The sequence below is a fragment of the Nyctibius grandis genome, chromosome 6 (genome assembly GCF_013368605.1).
Source record: "Nyctibius grandis isolate bNycGra1 chromosome 6, bNycGra1.pri, whole genome shotgun sequence".
NCBI classification, from domain to species: domain Eukaryota; kingdom Metazoa; phylum Chordata; class Aves; order Nyctibiiformes; family Nyctibiidae; genus Nyctibius; species Nyctibius grandis.
In genome coordinates, this window is record NC_090663.1 from 54187541 (window position 1) to 54210569 (window position 23029).

Here is a 23029-nt window from a genome sequence, read left to right on the forward strand (position 1 = left end):
CACTGCCTGGGGGAGGGAGGCAGGATGAATGCCAGCCAGTTCTCAGCAAGGCTCTCACGCCTGTTTTGCTTCCCCAGCCTCCTCCTCTGCCTTCCTTGAACAGCCACCGTGCCTCCCCACTTCAGCATTTTTGGGCAGTGCCTCTGCCTTGCCACGTCTTTGGATAGAGTAGTGATGGGAGCATCCCCAGGAGGAGACGAGCTGTGGTCCTTGCTCTTTTTAGAGGGAGAGTCAAAGACCAAACCCCATCTCTCCAGGCATGCTTGCAGCCTCATCACAATGTGCTAGGCACAATGGCTGGAATAAGATTTTGCAATAAAATGGATACTTGGCAACGGGGACAGGGTAAGATCTCACCATCTGAAAATTTAGGAGACTAGTGGAGAGAAAGAAACAAATGGGAAAGTGGTGAGACGAGAGAAAAAGAAAGTAAGTTGAGATATCCCAGCAGTTTGCTTTTTGTAACAACATTCTCCTTGTTAAACCTGAAGTTAATAATCAGAAACACAGGGGTGCTCTGGCCTCTTGTAAAGAGGTCTCCTATGCTGCAGCTGAAAAAAGCACACTCCTAAATCTCAGACATTCACCTTTTCCACAGAAATATGCCCTATAGATGTATCAGATGCTGATAGACTGACCTATTCAGAGATGTGAATATTAATGGAAAATGCTGAAAACCCACTTTTATGCCTCCACTGGAGGAAGCATTTTCAAAGCATTTCTTCCAACGTGGAAGAAATCTCATCTGACCTAGTTTCCTACCCTGTTTGTTACCTCCTGGCTGCCTCATCTGAGGTTCCACCTGCTGTTTCTCCATCTGCCAGCCTTTTTCAGATCAGAGGAACCTTCCGACTTACATATTAAATGTCAGGCAGGCTTGAGAAAAGTTGTTTATGTCTGCATTTAAACAGACGATATTTTCCATTAAAAATGCAGCATGGAGACACTGAAGGCTAAGATCTCATTTGCTTTTGGTCCCGTAATTCAAGAGCAAGTCTGCTTATGTGAAAACTGTTGCTATTAGTTTAGACCTGAGTATATCTAAGCAGAATGATGATACCCTGTGAAGACCATTGTTAGTGTCTTTTCCAGTAATACTGAAAGCCTTAAGCTGGGGGCCAAAAAGTACCAGATAATTTAGTCAAAGTCACTGAAGCCTTGTGTGGACTGAAATCAAACCCAAAACCAGTATCAGGGAACCATCCATCTTCTCCCACTTACCTCCTAAGCTATACTAGAGCAGAACACAAAGATTTAGGTTGCATTAATATGTCATTAAATATCAACTACCTGAAGTAGTAATTACCTCTAAGGTTGCAATACTTAAGGGCAACTACTCCATTCAAACCCAACATTTGAGGTATGATGTACCATGTGGTATTTACAGTACGGTATTCTGCCAGTGTATAACATCACAGCACTGCTGAGAAAGCCTGGTGAGGACTTAGCTGTGGGATTTTATGATAATCTTTGTTTTTCTGCTACTTTTGCTATTCTTACATATTCTGCAGAGGGACCTTGATCATCTGATCTCTGCATCTCTGAGTTCTATGCAGACAAGGATCCTCCACACCCACCTAAGTCAATGAAAAGACTCCTTTTATTTTCAGCGAGTTAGGGATGCGAGCCCTGGAGCATGACCTCCACCACGTACCATCTGACAAAAAAAGTACTGTACTGCCAGTGCCTTAGGAAATCCTAGAAGCAAGGGTTTCAGCAGTTATTTTCTCCCTAAAAAGCATATAGAAAAGAACTGGGAACTCATCACATCAGTATGGAATGCCACACATCATTTGTATGAGGAGATCAAATGTATCCTGGAGCTATGAGTGAAGCCATGTGCATGTGAAGCCAGCAGGAATCTTTCCACTGATTTCAGTGAACTTTGGATCAAAGCTTAGAGGCAATTAAGTAGTTCTACATGGCATATTAAGATTTTATGAACATGCATAGGTAGCCATTCTGTACCTGTCTTCTGTTGTGCTCCTGGAAGAATTCAGCCATTAAATGGATGGCCCTGAATTTCTGAGTCTCCCAGTTCTTGGAGGCAGAGGTCTCTACTCTGAGTTTGCAGCAGCTGACTGACGCACTGTCCATGTCAGATGCTTCCATATGAGAATCACGGAGCGTAGACTGCCCATGCTATGAAAGCCAGGATGAGTGAAACACGTGCTTCCTGAAGAGATGCAGGCATGTTACTTTTCCTCGAGTTTAGGACATTTTAATTAATCTTAATTTGTCTACAACTGTCTCGAGGGAAGGAAGCAAAGTCTTGGTGGTGGGAGGAGGGCATTTCTTGCCTTATCCCTCAAACACAATGACTTGAAAGTCATTACACCAAAGGCACATAACACAAGTATTAACACTATGATTTACAGTAATAAAAACATTATTACAATGTGCCTAATTAGGAACCATTATAAGACCAATTAAACTGTCAAAATAGAACAAAAAAGCAACATGTTTTTTCCCTGGAGGACTGGGATTATGCTGAGACTCATTATTAACTCATAATTTGAGGACAGAAGATCGCTTTCAGGTTGAGTTGAAATCTAGGCTCTTAAGGAAAAGAGGGCTCTGAGGTATATTCCTCTCTGGCAGACACTGGTTAAGCAAATGTTATCACAACAGCAGAACCATTTTTTAATATCCAGGGCAGATTCTTAAAAAAATCTGAATAAAACAGTATCTATTTAAGTTCAGCTTTAGCATCCAACACAATTCTGACATTTGCAATCTGCATGTCAGTATTCATCTCACTGCAGGAAATAAGACAAAATGGCACTTAGTTTACCTGGAAAGGATAGTCAGACAGCCCTTAAAGAATCTAATTAAAACGCAGCTTGTTACCAGAGCAGTGCATCACACTGTGCTGCCATAGTAACGAGGGGTCCCACGGACTTTCGGGGCCATCTGAGGGCATGTTTGCAAGAGGCACAAGAACTAAACTGATCGCCTATGGTACATTTTGAATGACCTGAAAACTCTGAATGATTTCCTGATGTTAACCTATGAAAGAAGATAATTAACTCCTGCATGCTCAGACAATGGGCCGGTCTCAGGAGTCAGTTTATTCTTATTACTCTTTTTTTATGAAATAGTGCTCCCCACAGCTTATTTAAACTTATTTGCAACATGTGAGCAAAAAAACAGTTTAATTTGATTCCCTAATAGAGAAACAATAGAGCAATCAAGACCTGTGCGCTGCGGAAGAGAAGATGAACAACAGAAATAGTTATTCTACTTAGGCTGCTATTTCCAGTGCTATTTCCTGAAGTATCAGGCATCTCACTGCTCTCAGTTGTTTTTGGTGGATGAGTCCCTGATAGCACACTGGGAAAAAAAATCACACTACAGCTCTGGCCTGTTCTTCCTTAATCCTTCTACTAGAACAGAAAGATCCTTAAACAGCATCAATAGTTATAAAAGCAGTATCTTACATTGTGCCCTGTCCTGATGTTAATTTTCCATGGCCGCAATCAATAGATTTGCCACGGAGGCATTAAGATGACTTTTAACAGTAAAGACGTCCAAGTCAAGAGATTCTTTTGACACACCTGCCTGTGAAGAAGACTGCAAATTGTTAGTGGGTTGTTGCAGGTTATCAGGAAAGATTTCTGCTGCTGCAAAAGAGTGCAGCACTTGAGGCTCCATTAAGCAATTTAACTATGGATGAAAATACTCGCAAGTTGTTTGAAATGATCAAGGGGGTTTTTAACTGCTTCGAAAAAAGAGCTTGATAGCAAATCTTCTGAAATAAATGAATTTCCTTAGAAATATGGGGTTGGGACTGGGGGATGACATGGGAAATTGAAGCACCGGTTTTCTAAGCATCATGAAATCAATATGCTCATGTGATTTTTGGCTCATAGTATTATACCATCAGCTCTCACTGTATACAGCTAGGACAGATACATACCTGGAAAGATGTGTTCCAGGCTGGGCATGCTAATACCAGAAAGGTTGCAGAAAGCCAGAAAGAAGCTTAGTTCAAGAACAAGTTGAGAGTTCAGCCTCCAGGGTTTTGCGTCTCTTTTTGTACATACCAGTGGTTGTGCCTAAGTTTCCCCATTTATAAAACCAGACAATAATACTTACCTGTTTTAAGATCCATGACACAGAACGCTGGAAAGACCAGCTGTAAGGGAAGTTCAAAATCTTGCTCAGGATTAGAGAACCTTAAACAAAAAAACCCACTGTATCATTCAGGTTAGAGGCAACACTTGATCCCAGATAACAGATAACAAAATGTGAAAGAAGGAAATTCATCTCACATTTAATTTTTTTTACTATATGGAAAAGTATCCAGGCAACAAAATAACTAACATTACCATGTCTAAAAACAGACAGTAGACTGTACTTTTGCTAAATGTGACTCTATACAAGTATAGACAAATTGATTGCAACTAATCCATCACCCTTCTGTATAGCCCAGCACTTTTAACAACCTTGCAACAGTAATTCTTCAAAGGGCCTCATGATTTCCTGCTAATGTGCTGCAACACATTATTAATGGCTTCATTCAGTCTCAGGTTCTCCTTACAACAGAAAGTTTATTAGCACTACAAATGAATCTATTTTGTCAACAATTTACTCCACCTGAGGTACCAGCCCTGATACTCTCATTCTTCATCCTTGTTTTCATGCACTCTGGGCTTCCATTTGCTGGTTTTGTTCCTCCAGTTGCTTCGCAAGAAGCAACACAGCCTGAATGCTTTAACATGAGCTTTTGGAGAGGAAAGAAGGTGTTATAAATCATCACTAATTTAGAAGTTCATTTTAATGGGTTACATTTTATTCACTTCAGTTGAACACCATTATTTACAGACACAAGTTAATAAAACACATCACAAAACAATTAATTTTCAACAGCTAATATTTATAGGTGCATAGTTCATGCTCAGTTACTTTTTTTATATGTATAATACATACACATATATATAAAGCTCTCACGATAAGTCATCTCTGCACAGAAAGAATAGTCATAGGAAACAAATAAAAATCGTATCATAAACAATATCAAATTACTGACAGCCTATCAACAAAACATGTATAGAGTTAGAAATAAGCAGTAGACACTTAGGTGTTTTTATTTAGTATTTTCTTTTATGACTTTTAAACTTGAAGCCACAATATCCACAGCACAACAATGACCCTGCCAACCAGCTTTCATTTCAGCAGGAGGGAAATGCTGAAACAAGGTGGATGCAGTCACAGATACTCCAATCATTGCTGATGGAAGACTTCAAAATACACCGTAAAAACTGTAAAAAAATTTTACGACTGGGCACATTGGAACTCAGCACTTGTACAGGATGGGACATCTTTAGTAGTTAGTAGATTTCAGGAGATATAAAGGAAGGAAAGGACCCTCATGCTTCAGGTTCATAGTCTTGATACTCTTCCTGATGAGGAAAGCAGAAATCAGTGCTACTAGTGTTTTAGATAGATACATCTTACTTTCACTGCTTGTTCTAGTCCCAGTGGATTCAATGCCAAAATGTTATGGATTTTCATGTGATCAGGACCTTGCCATTTATTATTATCTTTCAGATACTGTACCCTCACAAGTTGTGGTATTTACAGGAGAATTAGGCTTTTACAGTGGTTACCATGCCATACAGCTGGTGTTGCCAGGAGCTTATGAAGCTGCCCATGGCAATGCACTTGGAGAGGGAGGAGGACCACCCTGGGCTGAACAGTACACCAGGTGCTGTAGGTACCCGTACGAGTCAGTAAATCATTTAAATGTCTGTTTAACTACGGGTACGTGAGCAGCCTCCGTAATTTCAGTGATATTCAAGGTGTTAGCAATCAAGCATGCCTTTAAGTCTTTTATTGGATCGTGGCCTAAATGTTTTATACCTCTCATTTTCAGCCTAATTATCTGCGCTACTGTAAAACTGCCACTCCAACTACCACTGCATCATGCCAGACATTGTAGTAATGTTTTAGATAGCAGGTTCATGAAAAGCAACAAAATAATTTACTCCCATAATTGCATTAACTTAAGAGTATAATAATGAATTACTGTGTTTTACAAAGCATGATGCTTTGATAAATGGCCAAGCTATTAAAACAATCTATGAAGATGCAGTTTTTCCCATATTCCCTATCAAACACAAGAAAGAGATACAAGTTTCCTGTGGGTTACTCAGAAACCCAGGCCCAAGTGTTTTGAGACACACACAATATTTTCCCATTAAACTTCCTCACTATCAAGAAACTAATAGATTTTCTGACTCCCAGCATTATACCTCTGGGAGACCTTGGCCAAGGAGACTGCGTTTCTGCTGTGCCCTTGCAGCTCGCAGCACCAGCCTGTGCCTGGCTAAGGTACTTGAGCATGCAGCCCCCTCCTGCGCCCTTCTCCTACATGCATTCACAACAAATACCACAATAGATTTACCTCTGGAGGCATTTCGTAAGCCTCGTTCTCAGGATCCACAGGAACATCTGTATTATTCACCATTCCCTCTTGCAGGAAACCTTCTTCATTCTGCATTTAAAACAGGGAAAGAAAAGTGACAGACTGTAACTTGCCTCGCCATTTATGCCAAAGTGCATCTTTCCTCCCCATCAATGGCTGACTTCTTGGCCTGTCCTTTGGTTGCAGGATGTTGCCAGGGGTTGTGAAGAGCTAGAGGACATCAGCTCCAGAGAGATCTTCTCCGTGTTCCACAGGGGTATCCATGGGAACGACTACTATCATCTTTCTGAATAGCTGAAGTGCTGATATGCCATTTCTCTCTTGCCATGGAGAGGCCAAGAAGTCAATCTGAACAAAAGAACTGTACCACCACCACCCTGCTGAATATCTTTGGAAAAACTTTTAATCCCACAGAAAATGCTTTGGTCAAGTCATGAATCAAACCAAAACAAGTTTTCTGCTCCTTAAGAAACTGATCTGGGAAACATAGTCCCACACAAATTATTTAAGTAGGTTATCACATTAATTTCTGTTTAACTACTTGGGTGAATACAGTCACAGGTAAGCAAAAGGAGTTGTAAAAGCAGGCTGAAAGAATTGGGTAGTATCAAGACACACAAATGAAATAGTAATTCAATTATATATTTTTTTTAATGTTAGTAATTCAACTATATATTTTTTGATGTTATAGACACATCAGTCCTCTCATAGATCATTATTTATTTTACAGTTTTAGCCTTTTCACAGTACATTTCAAAGTGGCCAAAAAGGGAGACCTATTATAACTCAGACTATTGCATGCTGTTTTTTTCCTTCGGTTTTAGAACCTAATTGTATTGGGAAAAGCTTTTTTCCTTTAATGGGTCACACCTCTATATGCTTGCTTATGTCAACCAGCATGTTACTCTATGCAGTATTAGTATATGATACATGGCACTACCCAATAACCCAGCTTCTTACACTTTTTTCTGGGCATCTGTTATTGACCACTATAGAAGCACTTCTATTTTCTATAGCAATTTTCATAAGAATCTCTTGGAATTAATGGGATTGCAACAGCGTAAGGAGTAGCTTGCTGAGTAAGATTACTTAAATGTTGTCCTAGAACTACAGATACTATTTACCACCTGAAACAAACACAAACTATAAAGGAAAAAAAAGCATTCCAATTGGGCCAATTCCCATAGTAGTTGTTACTACATAAGTTCACAGAGAAGAAACATGAGTTTTGCCAGAACAAAGACTGCTGGAGTTCATCCTGAACTGTAAGAAAATTAATATGAAAACAGGCAGAGTAGCTCAGTGGAACTATTGTGACCATGCTGATTTATAGCAGTTGCCAATCTAGACAGAAATGCACTAAAAAACCATTACAGACACTCAGGAAGAAATTCACTTAGAAAAACCCCTGCAGGCTGGTAGCGTAGACAGAAATACAAAATTAAGTCAGCCACAAACCAGACTAATTCTTCAAAGTCTGCAATTTATAGGATAGTGATGCTAAATTAAATTTAGGATATACATAAAATGAGGGTAAGAGAAGCTAAACCTGAAACTTACCTCTGCGAGTTTAACACAAAATGGAAAATAATATGCAAAACAGGAGGCATTAAGCCCTCTTTACCTTCACATAGTATTTATCATGCTTCTGCTGTTCACCATTTACCATGTATCAGCTCCCTCTGTGGCTTAACCAGGTGACCATAATACTCTGTTCCTCACTTGCTGCATCTCTCCATGCACAAATTGTGACTTTATGTGCCAGATACGTATCCTGTTCTTCCTTGGTTCGGTCACCTTTTCTGGCACTGATGCATGTGTATGTACACATGTTTTTCACCCTCATCATCAAAGTCCATGATATGCAGAATTTATATTCATAGAATGGTTTCGGTTGGAAGGGACCTTAAAGATAATCTAGTTCCAACCCCCCTGCCACGGGCAGAGACACCTTTCCACTCATAACATGGATTCTTCTCTCTAGCTCTTACTTCAGACTTTAAAAGGTCCAGTATGAAGATATCTGGTCCCATTGCTTCTCAGTGGAGCCAGATATGCTTTTTCCTTTAGAGGTAAACAGTACAGTCTGTGTGGAGTCAATGCCTGCTATTCTGCCAAGTTCCCTCCATGCATGTGCCTGCTATCAGTTAACACCCTACACCGCTCTATGGCATAGATAACATGGACAAATTCCAAAAGTCAAGGAACACCAATGAATAAGGTTGCTGATAGCTTTATTTAGGCCTGTGCCTTCCAGAAGAACTAATAATTTTGGGTGTTCAACATGATAGGTAACTTTTCAAACATGAAATTATCAGAAAAAATGGGCCCAATTACAGTTCTTATCAAAACACTCGAGCTCCTATGATTATTTGATGTGCAATATTTAATTACCCTTGCTTCTAAACAAATTTTTAGGAGTATTTATGCCTATTATGAGAAGTAGCATCAGTCCCTATCAGCTTTGACTGAAATAGCTAAATAGTGTGTGTGATGTAAATTTTAAAGCTGTTACTGTGCACTTGATCTAACATATCAGCTCTAAGGACCTACAGCTCCAGCCTACTGCTCTCCTGTTTAATCCAAAATATAATTTAATTTCTGCTTCCCCCCATCATTAAGAAACCGCTTCGGCTAACAATGAGTACATCAAGTAACACTGTGCCCAAAATCAGTCTTGAGGTTGCACAGGGAAGAAAGCATGCAGCCTAATGTTATCTGTAGCAGGAAAACAGATGGCAAGTAGAACTGCCAGGACCATTAGTAACGATGAAGAAAAAGATTTGCCAACCGAATTTCAAGAAGAGCTTCAAAGCTCGTACACTGTTTGTGTACATGTGCCATGGGTCTGGGCTGTCCCCCAGGATTACAGAGACACAATGCCTAAAAAAGGCTGAATTTATCATCTTCCCAAGTTGCTTCAGTGAGTTCAGGATGGAGATTCCTCTACAGCTTCAAATAAAACAATCAGCAGCAGTAGTAAAATACAACATCAATCACAACACCAATATTTTTTCAAATGAAGCAAATCATAAGCCATACCAAACCATCAAGGGAACTCTTTGCCTGGGAAAGGCTTATCACCCCAGTCCAGCTGCAAACAGTAACACAAACGCTGCCTTTCATAGTGATGTCACTGCAGTTCAGATGAGAATGACACTACTCAAGGTCACATTTGTTACATTTAAATGTATAGCACAGGTGACCACATCATTTGTAATCGTGGTGCTCTCCGCTTTTGATGTACTGTCGCTCCAAAGTGAGGGTATCACAAAAGTAAACGACCACCCCCAGTAACACAGAGCCATCTAACGGACACCTTATATTGTTATTTACCTCCTTTAAAACAAAGAAATGCGATTTTATGTTCTCATGATCAGTAATTCCACATTCTAATTCAGTTATGGCAGAGGAAAAACACCCAACAGACCAATTCTCGTCTTAGTATGAAAGACACATTTTTCTCTTGAAGCTTCCACCTCTATTCTTAAACCATATAGAAGGGCATTTCCAGAGGGAAAGCTTTTTATTAGAAGATCTGAAAAGCTACACAGTCAGTTTTTAACTAGGGAGCATGAGCTGTTTTGCAGGGAAAACACTTTAAAAAGGGAAAATTACAACTCACGCAATCAACAAGGTGTTAAAAGAATGGTAATATGAGGATATCTGCTTGTCCCCTGAGGATTCCCTTAAGAAAAAGCAAATGCCCCCCTATATCTTGCTTTCAAGCACGGTCACTCTGGGTAAGGCTTGTATTTCTACGTCTCCAGAGAGTTTTGTGCCCTCAGACCCCATGTTATGGAAAGCAAGCTTTTGTGGCTAGCCAGAGCACAGCACACCACGCTGCCGTTCCCAGGTACCAACAGTGGTGCCGGTTTGTGCTACCAGCACTCCCACCTGCCTTGACAAAGCTTCATGACTATCAGACTTGCACAGCCCAAGACCTGTGTGCTATCAGGCGACCTCACAAGCCCACCCACACCTTCTGCAGGAATGAACGGCTACGGTGTACGCCCTCCCTCCCAAAGCAGGCGATGCTCTCATTTTGTCAAGTGACTTAACGTCATTTTATGAACAAAGGGGAGACAGTGTCCCATCATTGTAAAGTGGTACATTTGCACGATCCTAGGCGCCAGTTCTGACTCAAGGAACAGGTATACAAAACAGCTGGTATACACGAGCGGCAAAAATAAGATGTGAAGTAGAACTTCCTATTTCATTTGCTGCAATGGCTCCAAAACTTTGACACCTCCTCCTTTACTATGGGAATGAATCCTGCTAAGCAGTGCATGTGACAGCGTGAAATGACCCACTTTTGCAATAAAATATTCACCAAACTAATTAAAAAGTCCTCCTGAAGACCTGGCCCTGTTTAGATTACGGAGAATTTGCCAAAACTTCAGGCCTATTCTTTTTACCAGGAAAACGTCACCAAATGGGTTTCTCTTATTTCAGTGTTTTTGGTGAAAATTGCACCCCGTTCTTTCCCTTCACCCTCTTTCCCACATTATAACACTTTTGGTGGAAGGGGAGGGACTGTTTAAGATCCTCTACTCAAGGAAAACAGACCAAGTGGTCTGCTCATGGTACCACACTTATGCCAGCACCATGTGGCAAAACGGTCACCTTCAGGAGTATGCATGCAGTCTTCTCAGTGGCGTGTCTTTGAATGCCAAGTTACTACCATCAGAAATAAATTATTTTATCTCAAGTCACGGACAAATGCAACTTTAAAAGGAAGCATTGTAATTGCAATTTAGCAGTTAATCTAAGCATTATAATTTACTACCTCCCTGGTTATAACCAGTTTTTTCTTTCCATTATGAATGCTGAAGCAGTCTTACAGTCATGACAATTCTCATGATTACTGGAGACTAATTCGTTCTGGAGTGATTCCATATTCTGAGATAAATAAACCTACCTACCAAGTGTCAGCTCTTAAAACTTTTATACTGGCAAGAGGAGATCACCCTGGAAGCCACTTCCACTAATCACAGAGGTCAGAAGGCACCTCTGGAGATCACCTAGTCCAACCTCCCAGCTCAGAGCAGGGTAACCTAGAGTAGGTTACTCAGGTCCATGCCTGGTTGGGTTTTGACCATCCCCACAGATGGAGACTCTACAAGCTCGCTGGATAACCTGGTCCAGTGTTCAACTACTCGCACAGTGAAAAAGCTTTTTCTTACATTTAAACGGAGTTTCCTGCAATTCAGTTAGCGCCCACTGCGTCCTGCCATTTCACTGGGCACTGCTGAAGAGGCTGGTTCAACCTCCTTTACCACCAACCCCATCAGTAATTTATACACATTGATAAGCTGACCACATAAACTTTCACATTCATGTTGTTTCATGCTTGCTGACTTTTCTGTCTGTTCTTGAGACCTCTATGAAATTTCCCATGCAGATTACTGTGGTAGGATTTTTTCTCTAGTAGAAAGCTCTACTGTCCACATCAATTATATACATAAAAATAAGGAGAGGCTTGCCTCAAACACCTAACAAATTAATGTAACATGAGAAGTCATAATGAATGTCAACAAAATAGATTATTATAAACTCAATGAGCACTGGTCGCACCACATCACTTGCCAGTCTGTTATTTTGTGTTTTATAATTATTGACTAGCTGTCAACCAAGATAAGAGGCACTATGGAAAAAGCAGTGAACTAGAATAGGGAAAAAGCTAGTTTACAAGAGAATTTTGGTACACCTCGTTTGTAAAGATCTTTAAAATCCCTTTTCAGAAGTCTTTTGAGACCCCCAATGAAACTGCAGGACCAGCCACCCTCTAGCAGCATGAACAGTGTGAGTTCCCACTCCATTACACACAGCCCCAGAGACAGCACATGTTTCAGTTCTGTACCCCATCTCGTGTGAGTGTATTCGCAAAGCAATGAAGTAACTTCATTTCCAAGGATGTTTTTAAAGAAAGAGAGAGGGAGTTCTACAGGTAGTAGAAAGAGGGTAGGGTTTTCTCCCTTTTGCTTTTCTCCAGAGTGTGAGCGGATAAGCTAACGTAATCAGCATTGACTCATTGCTTTTACTCTCCAGCACGTTGAGCTGTGGGCTGACAGGAGAGCTAGTGGCAGCACAGTCACCTTTGAAGGCTGTAACTGATTGGCAGGACATGCTGTTAGTGAAGTGGTTACCCTGCAGTTATTATCAGTGAGCATCTCTCTTTAAAGCATTCCTTCAATTCCAACAGCATTTTACCTAGCTGGGGTATTTTAAAATATGTTTCTTCTAAGGAAGAAACCAGCACTTGCTCTGAAAAACACCTGCAGCAATTATTTCAGCTATAAAGGTTTCAGGAATATTTCCTTCAATTGTGATCTATTCAGCAGCAGACCAAACACTACAAAAGACTAGAGAGTCAGCCTGCATTTTAAAATTTATATTCCTGAAGTATCCCTCTTAATTTGGAAGCAAGCATACAACTATTCAGAGCTTTCACTTGCATTAGGAAAGATTACTTCTCAGTCCACTGGCATGAAACACAAACGTCACAAACATCTATTTACTTTATCCTTCTCCTGTAGAAGAAAGAATTCTTTTTAACTAAGTGGAAAGAATTATTTAATAAAGTTTACTTAGTAAGGTGTAGAACACGAGGAGACTCTTAGAGGACTAGTACCTAAGTATAAAATACATGAGTATCTGTGCTTTCTTTCCCTCCTCCCCCAGCACTGTTACCGTTACCTTTGCTTTTCATTTCTGGCTTACATGAAGGAAAGCATCAGACTGAAGTCTGCTATCCTCCACACTGCGTGAGAGTGGAGTTCAAAGCAAAACAGCCTTTCCTAGGCCAAATTCTGCTCTTGTCTATGTCAATATAAGGCTGGTGTAACTCTTCACCTCAGTAAGCCATTTTTATAGTCATACCTGTACCGCTGTGAGCAGCCTGTCTTTATAATCCTCTTTTCAGACATTTGCTGCTGTTCCAAATGGGATATATACCATAAAAACCTTCACTACTTCTTCATATATTGAAAATCGTAAGAGTGCAAGTTTGGATTGGCCTTGAGTAGTCATCCAAGTCGCACCTTTGCTTCAGGCAGGTTCAGCTTTCCCTTAATCATTCCCAACAGAAGCCTAGGAAAAGACACCTTAAAAGCCTCCAGTGACAAAAATTCCACAGCATGCCCAGGCAAAATAATCCTGTGCTTAATTACTGTTACCGTTAGCATGTTTCCTGGTGTCTAACTCTCCCTCACTGCCATTTAGTGCCAGTATTTCTAGTCCTATTCCGAGTGGACACAGTCCCCTTTCTCTCTGTAGCAAGGGTTTGATACTGAAAAGACTATTATCCTGACTCATTTCAGTCTTCTCTTCTCTGGAAAAAAACAGCTCGTTCTGTTCATACAATACAGTTAGGAAAAACCTGTTGAGCACCCACTACCCTGTTATCTCCGGTGCTCTTTTATGAGAACTGCACACAAGGTAAGTGTTGCTAGAGCCGGGATGTGGCTACTTGGTGTCTGGAGCAGAGTCAAGCAGGTCAGAGATGCTGCTCATCAGACTGATAGAGGAAAGGGAGGGCAAGCCCCAGCAGCGTTTAACATCAGAAAACTACCTGATCCAGTGCAGGCTGATGATCTCTTCAGCCACAGATTGAGCTTCAAAGGGGAATTGTTACTGAACTGTTTTTACCAGAAAGAGCCTTCTATCAATAAACTCCATCAAACCATCTGAAATTAAAATGCAGAGCTGCTTTTAAAGGATCAAAACAGCATAGAAGGTTGTCAGAATTGTTAGAACGACACTTTCTCTCTGGTCCTTTCTTATTATTAACCACAGTAGTTCCCCAAACTTCACCTGCTAAGCAGGGTTCTGCCCTCTGCACCCAGGAACAAACTGGAGACACAGCAAAGCAGTCACCATAAACTGCTACAACTCACAAGCAGCAGTTGATCCCACAGCCACAAGGAGCATAAGAAGAGGGAATTATCCTTTTCTGCACATCTGCTTTTATGGCTTGAGAGGGGACTCTAATCATAATCCAGCCACCACCCCATTAATATTTAAGCATACAAGAGGGAAAAATGATGCATACACACCATAGAGGCAGCACACAACAAAGCAGTTGAAGCAAAGCATTCATTCTGTTCACTACATCCAGAACAGCAGGAAAAAACACATTTCTGTCAGGAACTTTTGAGTGAAATACTGTTTAGCAATTGCACTCATTACACCCTCTACTTTGAGGATAAATAGAAAAAACAAAACCAAGCCACTTTTCTTCAAATTCATGGCATAACAGTCAGCTACATGGGATTTAGAGAAGTTCATATGAAGCTGAGGAAGAATAATTTCATGCATGTCACGCCAATGAGAATGACTATAAAAGCTTATTCTATAGAGACGAGGGTGCTCAGTTAAAACGGAGGAACTGAGAGAACACATATGGCAAATCAATTACAGTCACTACAGTTCTTTATCCTACAAGCCACATTCAGAGTTCCTGCAGTGAATGTTGATATGCTGCCCAGAGCAATACATCTTCAGCATTTATATTCTCACTATGGTGGAGCTCTTTCATATTTTCCGTACCGAGGATGATGCAAAAAGACTGGCAGGACCAGTACATGCTTCAGAAGAAGATGGTGCATTTATAATATGACCCCTGCAGTCTGAAAACAACACAAAAACCTATCTGCTACCAGCCATAAAGATGTTTCTCTACACATGCTGCTTGATGAACATTTAGATAAGAACGAGAGCCAGGATCTTGAGAATCTCCCATGCAGAACTGAATACAAACAACTCGCATGATTGCCACAGCTGGATGCCCAAGTGTTTGCAAATACTCAAGCAACACCAGTTAGACACCCAGCTGGTGAATTTATGTGCAAATGCCATTTCAGAAAAGAGCCACACTAGAAAGTACTTACGTGGAATATGAGGTTAAAAGTAAATGTTGTTTGCCATTAACAAACAAACTAAATGAAATTCAGCAGTATGCTACATCATCATCTTTTAATCATGATTTCCAAATAATTTTGTTTCAGTTATCTGATAAGTATTTGTGCATTCGCAGCACAGAGGTACTTCAATGGCTGTCATTAGAGTATGATAATTTTTGTAGTGGTTTACCATACAGCCAGTTGACGTGTTTACTATTTAATAATAAGCATTGTTCAACAAGTAGATTCAATGAGAAACCATACTGAAAAATAACGGTGATTTCTGTTATATATGTGTATTAATTTCTGTAAGAGCAGGCAACAAACCGACTGGTTCTTATTCTCTGGTTTAGTAGCCCATCTGCCAATAATTATCCAAGAAAGGCACTGGTATTGCAAATTGCAAATTGTAACAGCGACTGCTCTAATGTTATTAATCTCTTTCCTACACTTGCAACATTCCAAACATATATATGTAAAGTGTGGATGCCTAGGGGGCTACATTTACCTAAACCGGAGACACTTCTGCCAGGATGTGCCTTGGACCATCCTGCATCCTCAAAAAGCTATTTACAGAATACTAGCTGGTACCACAAACATTCACAAGCATTTTTCTGAATGGATTCTTGCAGAAAAGGAATTCAACACACTCTTTGCAACAACGACAACAAATGTATACTACATATAACCAATCTGATAAGAGAAGCTTAAAATAACATTACTAACGAAAGCTTAAAAGCTGACCTACTTGAACTTGAATTATTTTTACACATTTAAATTCATATAAGCCCTGATTCAGCAAAAGATTTTCAAGCATACACTTAAGCAAGTAGTTAGTTCCATGGAAGTCAAAGCTTTTACATAGGTTTAATACTAAAATAACTGTAGTGAATCAGGAACTAACTTCAGAAATCCAAAGTGTTTCCAGTGCCAAAAAGCAAACTACTTAATACGATAAGGTATGACATCTTTGAAATCTGATGAAAACCATTTTTATTCAGCAAGATAGACAGACTCAGCATTTATCCATCTGCAATTTCCCAAATTAAATCAGTGACAAGAGACCTCTTCTACTGTACCCCCAATGCAATAGGAGCATTAAGATTCACATATAAGGGGATAGAATTCAAGCAAAGTGTGTTCTTAATACACATTCCAATAACTTTGTAGAAACCAAGGTTTATGTAAGTCAAAGCAAACTTTGGACACAATATTCCCCCAATAACTATTCACTGCAGAAGCAGAACCCCTTCAGCACTGAAGTTATTTTTTTATACTGTTGCTGATTACCCTGTGTGAAAGAAAAACGCTCCAGTGCTTTTTGTTGTGTGGGTGATGCTCCCATTTCCCAACTGAGTTAGGCCCAACGTTTATAGCAGGGGTGAAGTATTCTAAATTTGCTTCTATCAGTACAGTGACTCAGTGATCACTGGGCAAGTGGGAGGACTTCAAGCATTTGACATTGCTTCTCATATTCTTGCTGTCACAAATGCAAATGTTAGATAATTTAAACTCATTTTTATCTTGTCGTTTTAAAATCCTAAAAGGGACCTTTGATCGTTCAGCAGCCTGTTAAATATTTAGCAGTCAGGAAGAAAGGATTTTTTTTCCTTCCGTGATTATTTAACTGGTTTCATCTAACACTAATTCCTTCATGTGAATACAATGTATCACCATTTGCCCATTTCTCCACCAAAAAAAAAAAATCCTCAAATTAAAAATTGATCCACCTCCTAAACTTTAATGACAAAAGAAGACAGTGTTAATATAAACGTACAGAGGATGGGGTTGTGAACCCCATGAGCTACACAATCTGTATGCACAGAACATATATACGTCTTGGGGGCTTCTAAGAAATAAATTTTAATTACTGTATCCCCTTTCAAAGCTAACTGCCTCACGAACAGTGGCTAAAGACACGCTCAACTCATTGAACACAGAATTAACACTACCGTCTTCAAAGGTGTAGGATGCCAGTCCTGTGGGCACCAATACCCTAAAGCACTTGAACACATTAACCCCATTGAAGTGCACGTGACTGTTTTTCATTGCCACATGAATCACACACTCATCTCTAAACGATGAGCTGAAATTAAACACCTGGAAGCACTGAGATTTCACCAGCCCTGTCGGTCAGGCTCTCCTCCCTTAGCAACCTAAGGAGAGGTGGCTCCTCCACCCTCCCACACAAACCCCCTTCTGTGCTTGTTAGCGTGTCTGTTATATTAATGACTCATCTACGTCGTAAGGCACAGGTTCAGACTCTTCATTAATCACCTAAAGCACGCTGGATTCTGCAGTTTGCTCAGAGTCCCCATTCTATGAATAATTCAGGCTTCAGCCTTACAAACACAGGGAAGGAATTTGTGGGTCAGGCCTTGTACTTCAGCACTGACTTTGTAACTTACACAGAAAATGCCTTATGATCATAATCCTTTTTATCTTCAGCCCAGTGCTGGGTATCTCCTGGATATTTGTTATGAGCCAAAATATTGCCTTTGAAACATGACTGTTAAATGCATGGGTGGCCAGGTGGTCACCGCTGGCACGCATTCCCAGGGACGTGCTTGTACAGAGAATTAGTCCTGTACCACAACCCAGCCTACGTTTCCTGTAGAAAAAGCACTGACTAGCTTATTCAACAGTATGAAAAACCTAGAGCAAATAACGAATGCACTGCACTACAAATTGATTTATTCTTCAGGGGAAGAAAAAACCTCCCTTGAAGTATTCTGCAAAAGGCGCTGTATGTTTTATGAGAATGAGAAAGCCACTGAGAAGAGCTGCAGGTTGTGGGGAGAAGTGTTGACTTTTGAGGGACTATTGCCACTTTCTCCCACATCCCAGCCTCCACTAGATTAGATTCACAGCTCCTTCTTTACATCCCTTTCAACTTCAATTAACTGTTTCTTAATTATTTCCATAACAACTTCATTTTATTCCTTTTGATAAATGACCTTTTTTTTTTATTAACGCTAACTGCAAAGTAACTTGGCCTCATACTTTAGAATAAAACAGGTTTTGCACAAATAAACGTCAGGACAAAGTGCACTGTTAGCAAAAACTAACAACGTGTAACTGATGTAAATTTACATCCACCCATCAGTTAGCCCATCAATTTGTTCTCTGATAAAACTTCAAAACCGCTGTCAATCATGCAGTCAACCCAAGAGGCTTTACCACAGAGACTAACAGAATAACTCTCCCTTCTAACTTCTTACGTCAGTAAGTGTACCATTTGATACAGAGGTTAGAGCTCAGACACAGCAGCACAGGAAACTTGATAGATATGTGATACATCAAGGCTGTACCACTCCTTGACATACCACTTTTTGAAAATACGTATTTTCTACGTATCTAGAACCACATATTTGCAGGTGTATATCAGAGCAGTTGTTCTGACTTCAGACCCCATGACTGATCACTTATCTACCATGATAGATCGCTTATCTACCAAGACTGTAATTTACCCCATGTCATTGCAACTCTAAAAGCAAAATTCATTAAGGCTACAAACCTTCTTGGAGAGGCTTTTATACAGTTCTAACTGAACACTCAGATGTAAGATTTAATTAACTGGAATATAAACCACTGATACAATTTCAGAGGAAGGCTGGTCAATCATACAGTCACAGTGTGATTTGAATTCTCCCAGTACATACATATTAAAGAGCTGAGACAGTCCTGATTAGGCGTAACTGTTCAACCGCACTGTGTGAAGGCAGATAATTTTGGTAGGGACTTGGTTCTGAATGATCCTGCTGGTTCATCTGAAAATAGAAGCTGCTCCACAGCATCTTGTGGAGGTTTGGTTGTACACAAAGTGAAATTAAATTTATTAGTTAGTTTATACAGTGAACATACCAATGGAAAATGATACAAAAAAGCCAGGAACACTATTACCATAAAAACCAAAGTTCACATTAATGAATACACAGAGGTCCGTGAAAAAAAATGGTAAATATTTTCTTAATATTATAAAGCTAATGAACCTCTCCAATGTTGAAGGAAAAGTAACTTCAAGTAATAGAAATTTAATGATGAGAGTGATGCTAGGAGAGAAAACACACTCATTTTGTCCATCTGTGAGGGCTCAAACTGCAGCTGTTCATAATTTCCTAGGCTTTACTCTGTAAAAAATAATCATCATGTGGAAAAATCTAGTCTCTCCCTTCTCAGTAACCATGGCTGGAACAGTTATTTGGATATTAGATTTTGGGTTTGTGTGGCCTTGTAACCATTCCTTATTTTTATCTTCTTTTGTCACATCCATCATAACTGCTTTTCACTGCGACAGTTTTAAATGATTGTATTTTATTTTGGTTTAAATCTGGTGAGCAATTTCCACCTCAAGATTCTAAAACTGGGCTTTTAAAGTGCTAATGCTTCTTTTAGAAGTTTCAGAGCATAAATTCAGAGGAAAAGAAAATACTATAGCAATATACATCTGTTTGGGAGGGATGCAGATTTGATAACAATGGGCCAGGAAAAAATAGGTGTCATTGAGCATTTGGTTCAAAACCTTGCAGAAAATTTTCTTGAACCACAAAGATTTTCTCAGATATTTCTGACTGCCATTAATACTCACTCATTTTGCTTCCTTCCTACAGTCCAGGCAGAATTTTTGCAGCTTTATCTGAAAGCTTTACAGCATCAATTGATTTGGTAACTCAGTTGTTGCTCTGCAATGAGTAACTAGCAATGTTTAATTTCAGGGATATTTCCCTGTGGTGTGACAGGGAAGGAAAATGGAAATAAATGACCTTCTGAATATATAAAAATAATAATAATATTTAAAAAAAAAATCAACAAAGTAACCCACACATGAACTGAAAAAGCTTATTTGCATCTTTTTGGGCACTGATTCCCAGAGAGCTGGTTAACTTTAGCTCAAGTGGTCTGCTTCAGCCAAGCCAAAGGCAGAGATCTTCACCTATGGCTCACTCCGCAAAGGAAGGGGTAACCTTCTTCCCTGACCGTGGCTGTCAGATTGAACCCACAAAATCCTATAGCACCACTAAGACTGGATGTACCAGGCTAAGCAGGTAATTCCCTAGCACTTGTGTCTTGGAAACACCACCCTTAATTTCCTTCCACAGGACAAGTGTCTGCAGCTAGCCTAAAGGAAGCATTCATTCCTCCTCTTGCCTGCCTAAAGAAATACCTTTCTGGCACAGATGTGGCTGAGCACAGAAAACAACCTACTTTCATACATGCTACATACAAGCAATACATTTTGCTGTCAGACAACAGCCTGAGACCTGAGCTCATCACAGCAAGGGGCAGACCCTAGCTGACAAAACTCCCAAGCCCAGCTGAGCTCATGTCTCAGGTGGCTTTGCTTTTCTGCCTGAAATACATTTTGTTTCCCCTTCTCTTCTGTTTTTTTTTATGCTTTAGGATCACAAACTGCAAACCCAGCAGCCATGTGTTGCCTGCCCCTCAAAGTCACAGCTCCTCTGGGGAATGGCCCCTCAGCGAGGAACTCACCATCTCCATCTCACTGTGCTTTTCATCTTGGGTAAGAGCAGTCCTCCTCCAAGGCACTGACCTGTTGCAATGAACAGTCCCCTGCCATTATGTGGGAAGAAGTCCTTGCCCAAGGGGCCAGACCTTTGGAAGTGATGAAGCTTCTCTCCTCCACGTCCCCAGAGGAGCACCTACCCTGCTCCAAGCCCTAGGGTTACTGCTGGATGGCAGTCAGCACAACTCCTCCAGCATGCTGGCCCACTACTTGAAGATTAACAAAATGCAGTACTGACAAGACCTGCAACATCCCTCAACACTCCAATTCAGGCAACATCACTGCTGCTGCTTCTCCACCACATTTTAACTGACCCTGAGTCTTGAAATTGCAGTAAACCATCCAGTAGGTGTTTAAGTGTCACAGCATGGCAAGAGTACTTATCAAAATACTAAAGGAGCTTTCCAGTTCAGATAAAACAACTTTTTATCCCCTTCCACAATACATTCCTTTGCTTTAGTCACGGAAATCTGATCCTGCACAATAGCCCATATTTAACCAATTGCAAATTAAAAGTTGTCTTTCTGCATGGGAGTCTGACAAAGTAATTAACTCTAGCTTGCCAACATGCTGAGTGTACTCACCTTGCAGAAATCCCAGACTGAGTTTCCATTGGAAAGTTCTGCTGGATTAGTTGTACATACTGGGATCATGAAACTGGTCTGTCTTTACTGATATGCCTATACTGGCAGCAATTCTTATAACGCAGTTCTTTCACCTGTATGGTGTACTCTGAAAAACTTCCTTAAACTAAAACTATTTTTTTTACTATAAAAGCAGTGTTGACATTTGGGCTGAAGTCCCTCAGAGAGCTATACCAATATTTCTCTGTCTTCTAAATATAATCTTTCCTCAGACATCTACCATAACCTCTCATTGTATGCACAGAATCTGTTCAAGCTTTCCATACATTCAGTGACGGATTTAACTCTGCGTTTGCCAGGCTGGGAATAGTATCAATCTGCGAGTACTTCTCCGACAACATTTCTTTCCTTTCCCATCCATTATTAGACTGCATAGTTAGTTGTTTTCTCCCAGTGCCACATGACTGCTGAGAAAGAGCCTCTTTCAAAGTCTGTAAAGTTCACGAGCAAAAACTGCCCTTTGATGCTTGCTCTTTACAAATTGCACAGCAGGAACCAGCTCCCAGTCCTTCCCCTGGACAACCTCTCCATTTCCCAGACCGCTTCTTGAAGTTCATTTGAAGTGTGGAGTGATGAGCTTTGCACCGCTATAAAGCCAAATAATCCCAGAGGCTTGCCATGGTTTTGAAGTCAAGAGCATGCCATGTTTACTTACAATTTCTGTTTTCTTTGGGAAGTTTTGGAAGGAAAAGTTAAAAATAAAATGCTCACTGCTGATATAAAGCAGTGCCTTTCAAGCACAAACAAATCTTTGTACACATGCAGAGACACTCTAGGTACCGTGCTGCGACATTACCAGATGCGACCATAACACAATCTCTGCTTTGAAAGTTATGATTATTCTCACTTCATATTTTTTTTTTTTGTGAGAGAAGGAAAAGGTTAAAATTCAGGTAATGTTTTTCAAAGGGCTACATTAGCGATACCAAGATAAGCAAAGCACTCAAAAAATCATGAAACACCATCTGCTCTCCTTTATCTCCTAATGTCTATCAGTATTTGCCAGTGTTGCCAACATTAGTCACCCTCCTCATGATACTGGCTGTTTTTCTTATGCTCTCAGCTCCAATAATCAAAATTACACAATTGCATTTTATTTAAAATAAATTTTTAAAAAGCCAATTCACCTGATCCCTGAGAAAACTAGTGCAAGCCAGAAGCTCAGAAAAGCGAGTTGACACTATTTATTCAAACAGATTTGGACTGGTAAATTTATTATGGTATTAAGTTTACTCCAGGGACTATTTTTCAAAGTAGCTCAGCTTCCACAAGGGTACCAAAGGGACAACGAGACTGAAGAACCTGTGTAGCATCTTGAATCTCTCAGAAACCTGGTTTGTAACTATGACTGCAGAATATTTGAAAAATCCTGTTGCAAGCCCCATTTTTAGATTGGTGTAGCTCTTGACAGAGAAATCAATTGAATTCTGCCTTTGGAAGCCAGGCAGTGCTCAAACACTGAAGCGCACATCAATCACAAGTGTCATTCCCTCTTCATCCAAGCACAGCCCGCATTAGCATCTAGGAG

At 40.2% G+C, this 23029-nt stretch overlaps 1 protein-coding gene across 2 annotated transcripts in view; it reads right to left on the reverse strand.

Moving 5' to 3' along the window:
- Positions 1-4797: 4797 nt before the first annotated feature.
- The window catches only part of SNCA (synuclein alpha), a 71210-nt gene continuing 52978 nt past the window's right edge, over positions 4798-23029 (reverse strand). For both annotated transcript variants that reach the window (XM_068403573.1, XM_068403574.1), the window contains exons 5-6: positions 6410-6499; positions 4798-5405 (exon numbers count right to left, since the gene is read on the reverse strand). In XM_068403573.1, the coding sequence (XP_068259674.1) occupies positions 5373-5405; positions 6410-6499 (123 nt within the window). In that variant the 3' untranslated portion in view covers positions 4798-5372. The remainder of the gene's footprint in view (positions 5406-6409; positions 6500-23029) is intronic.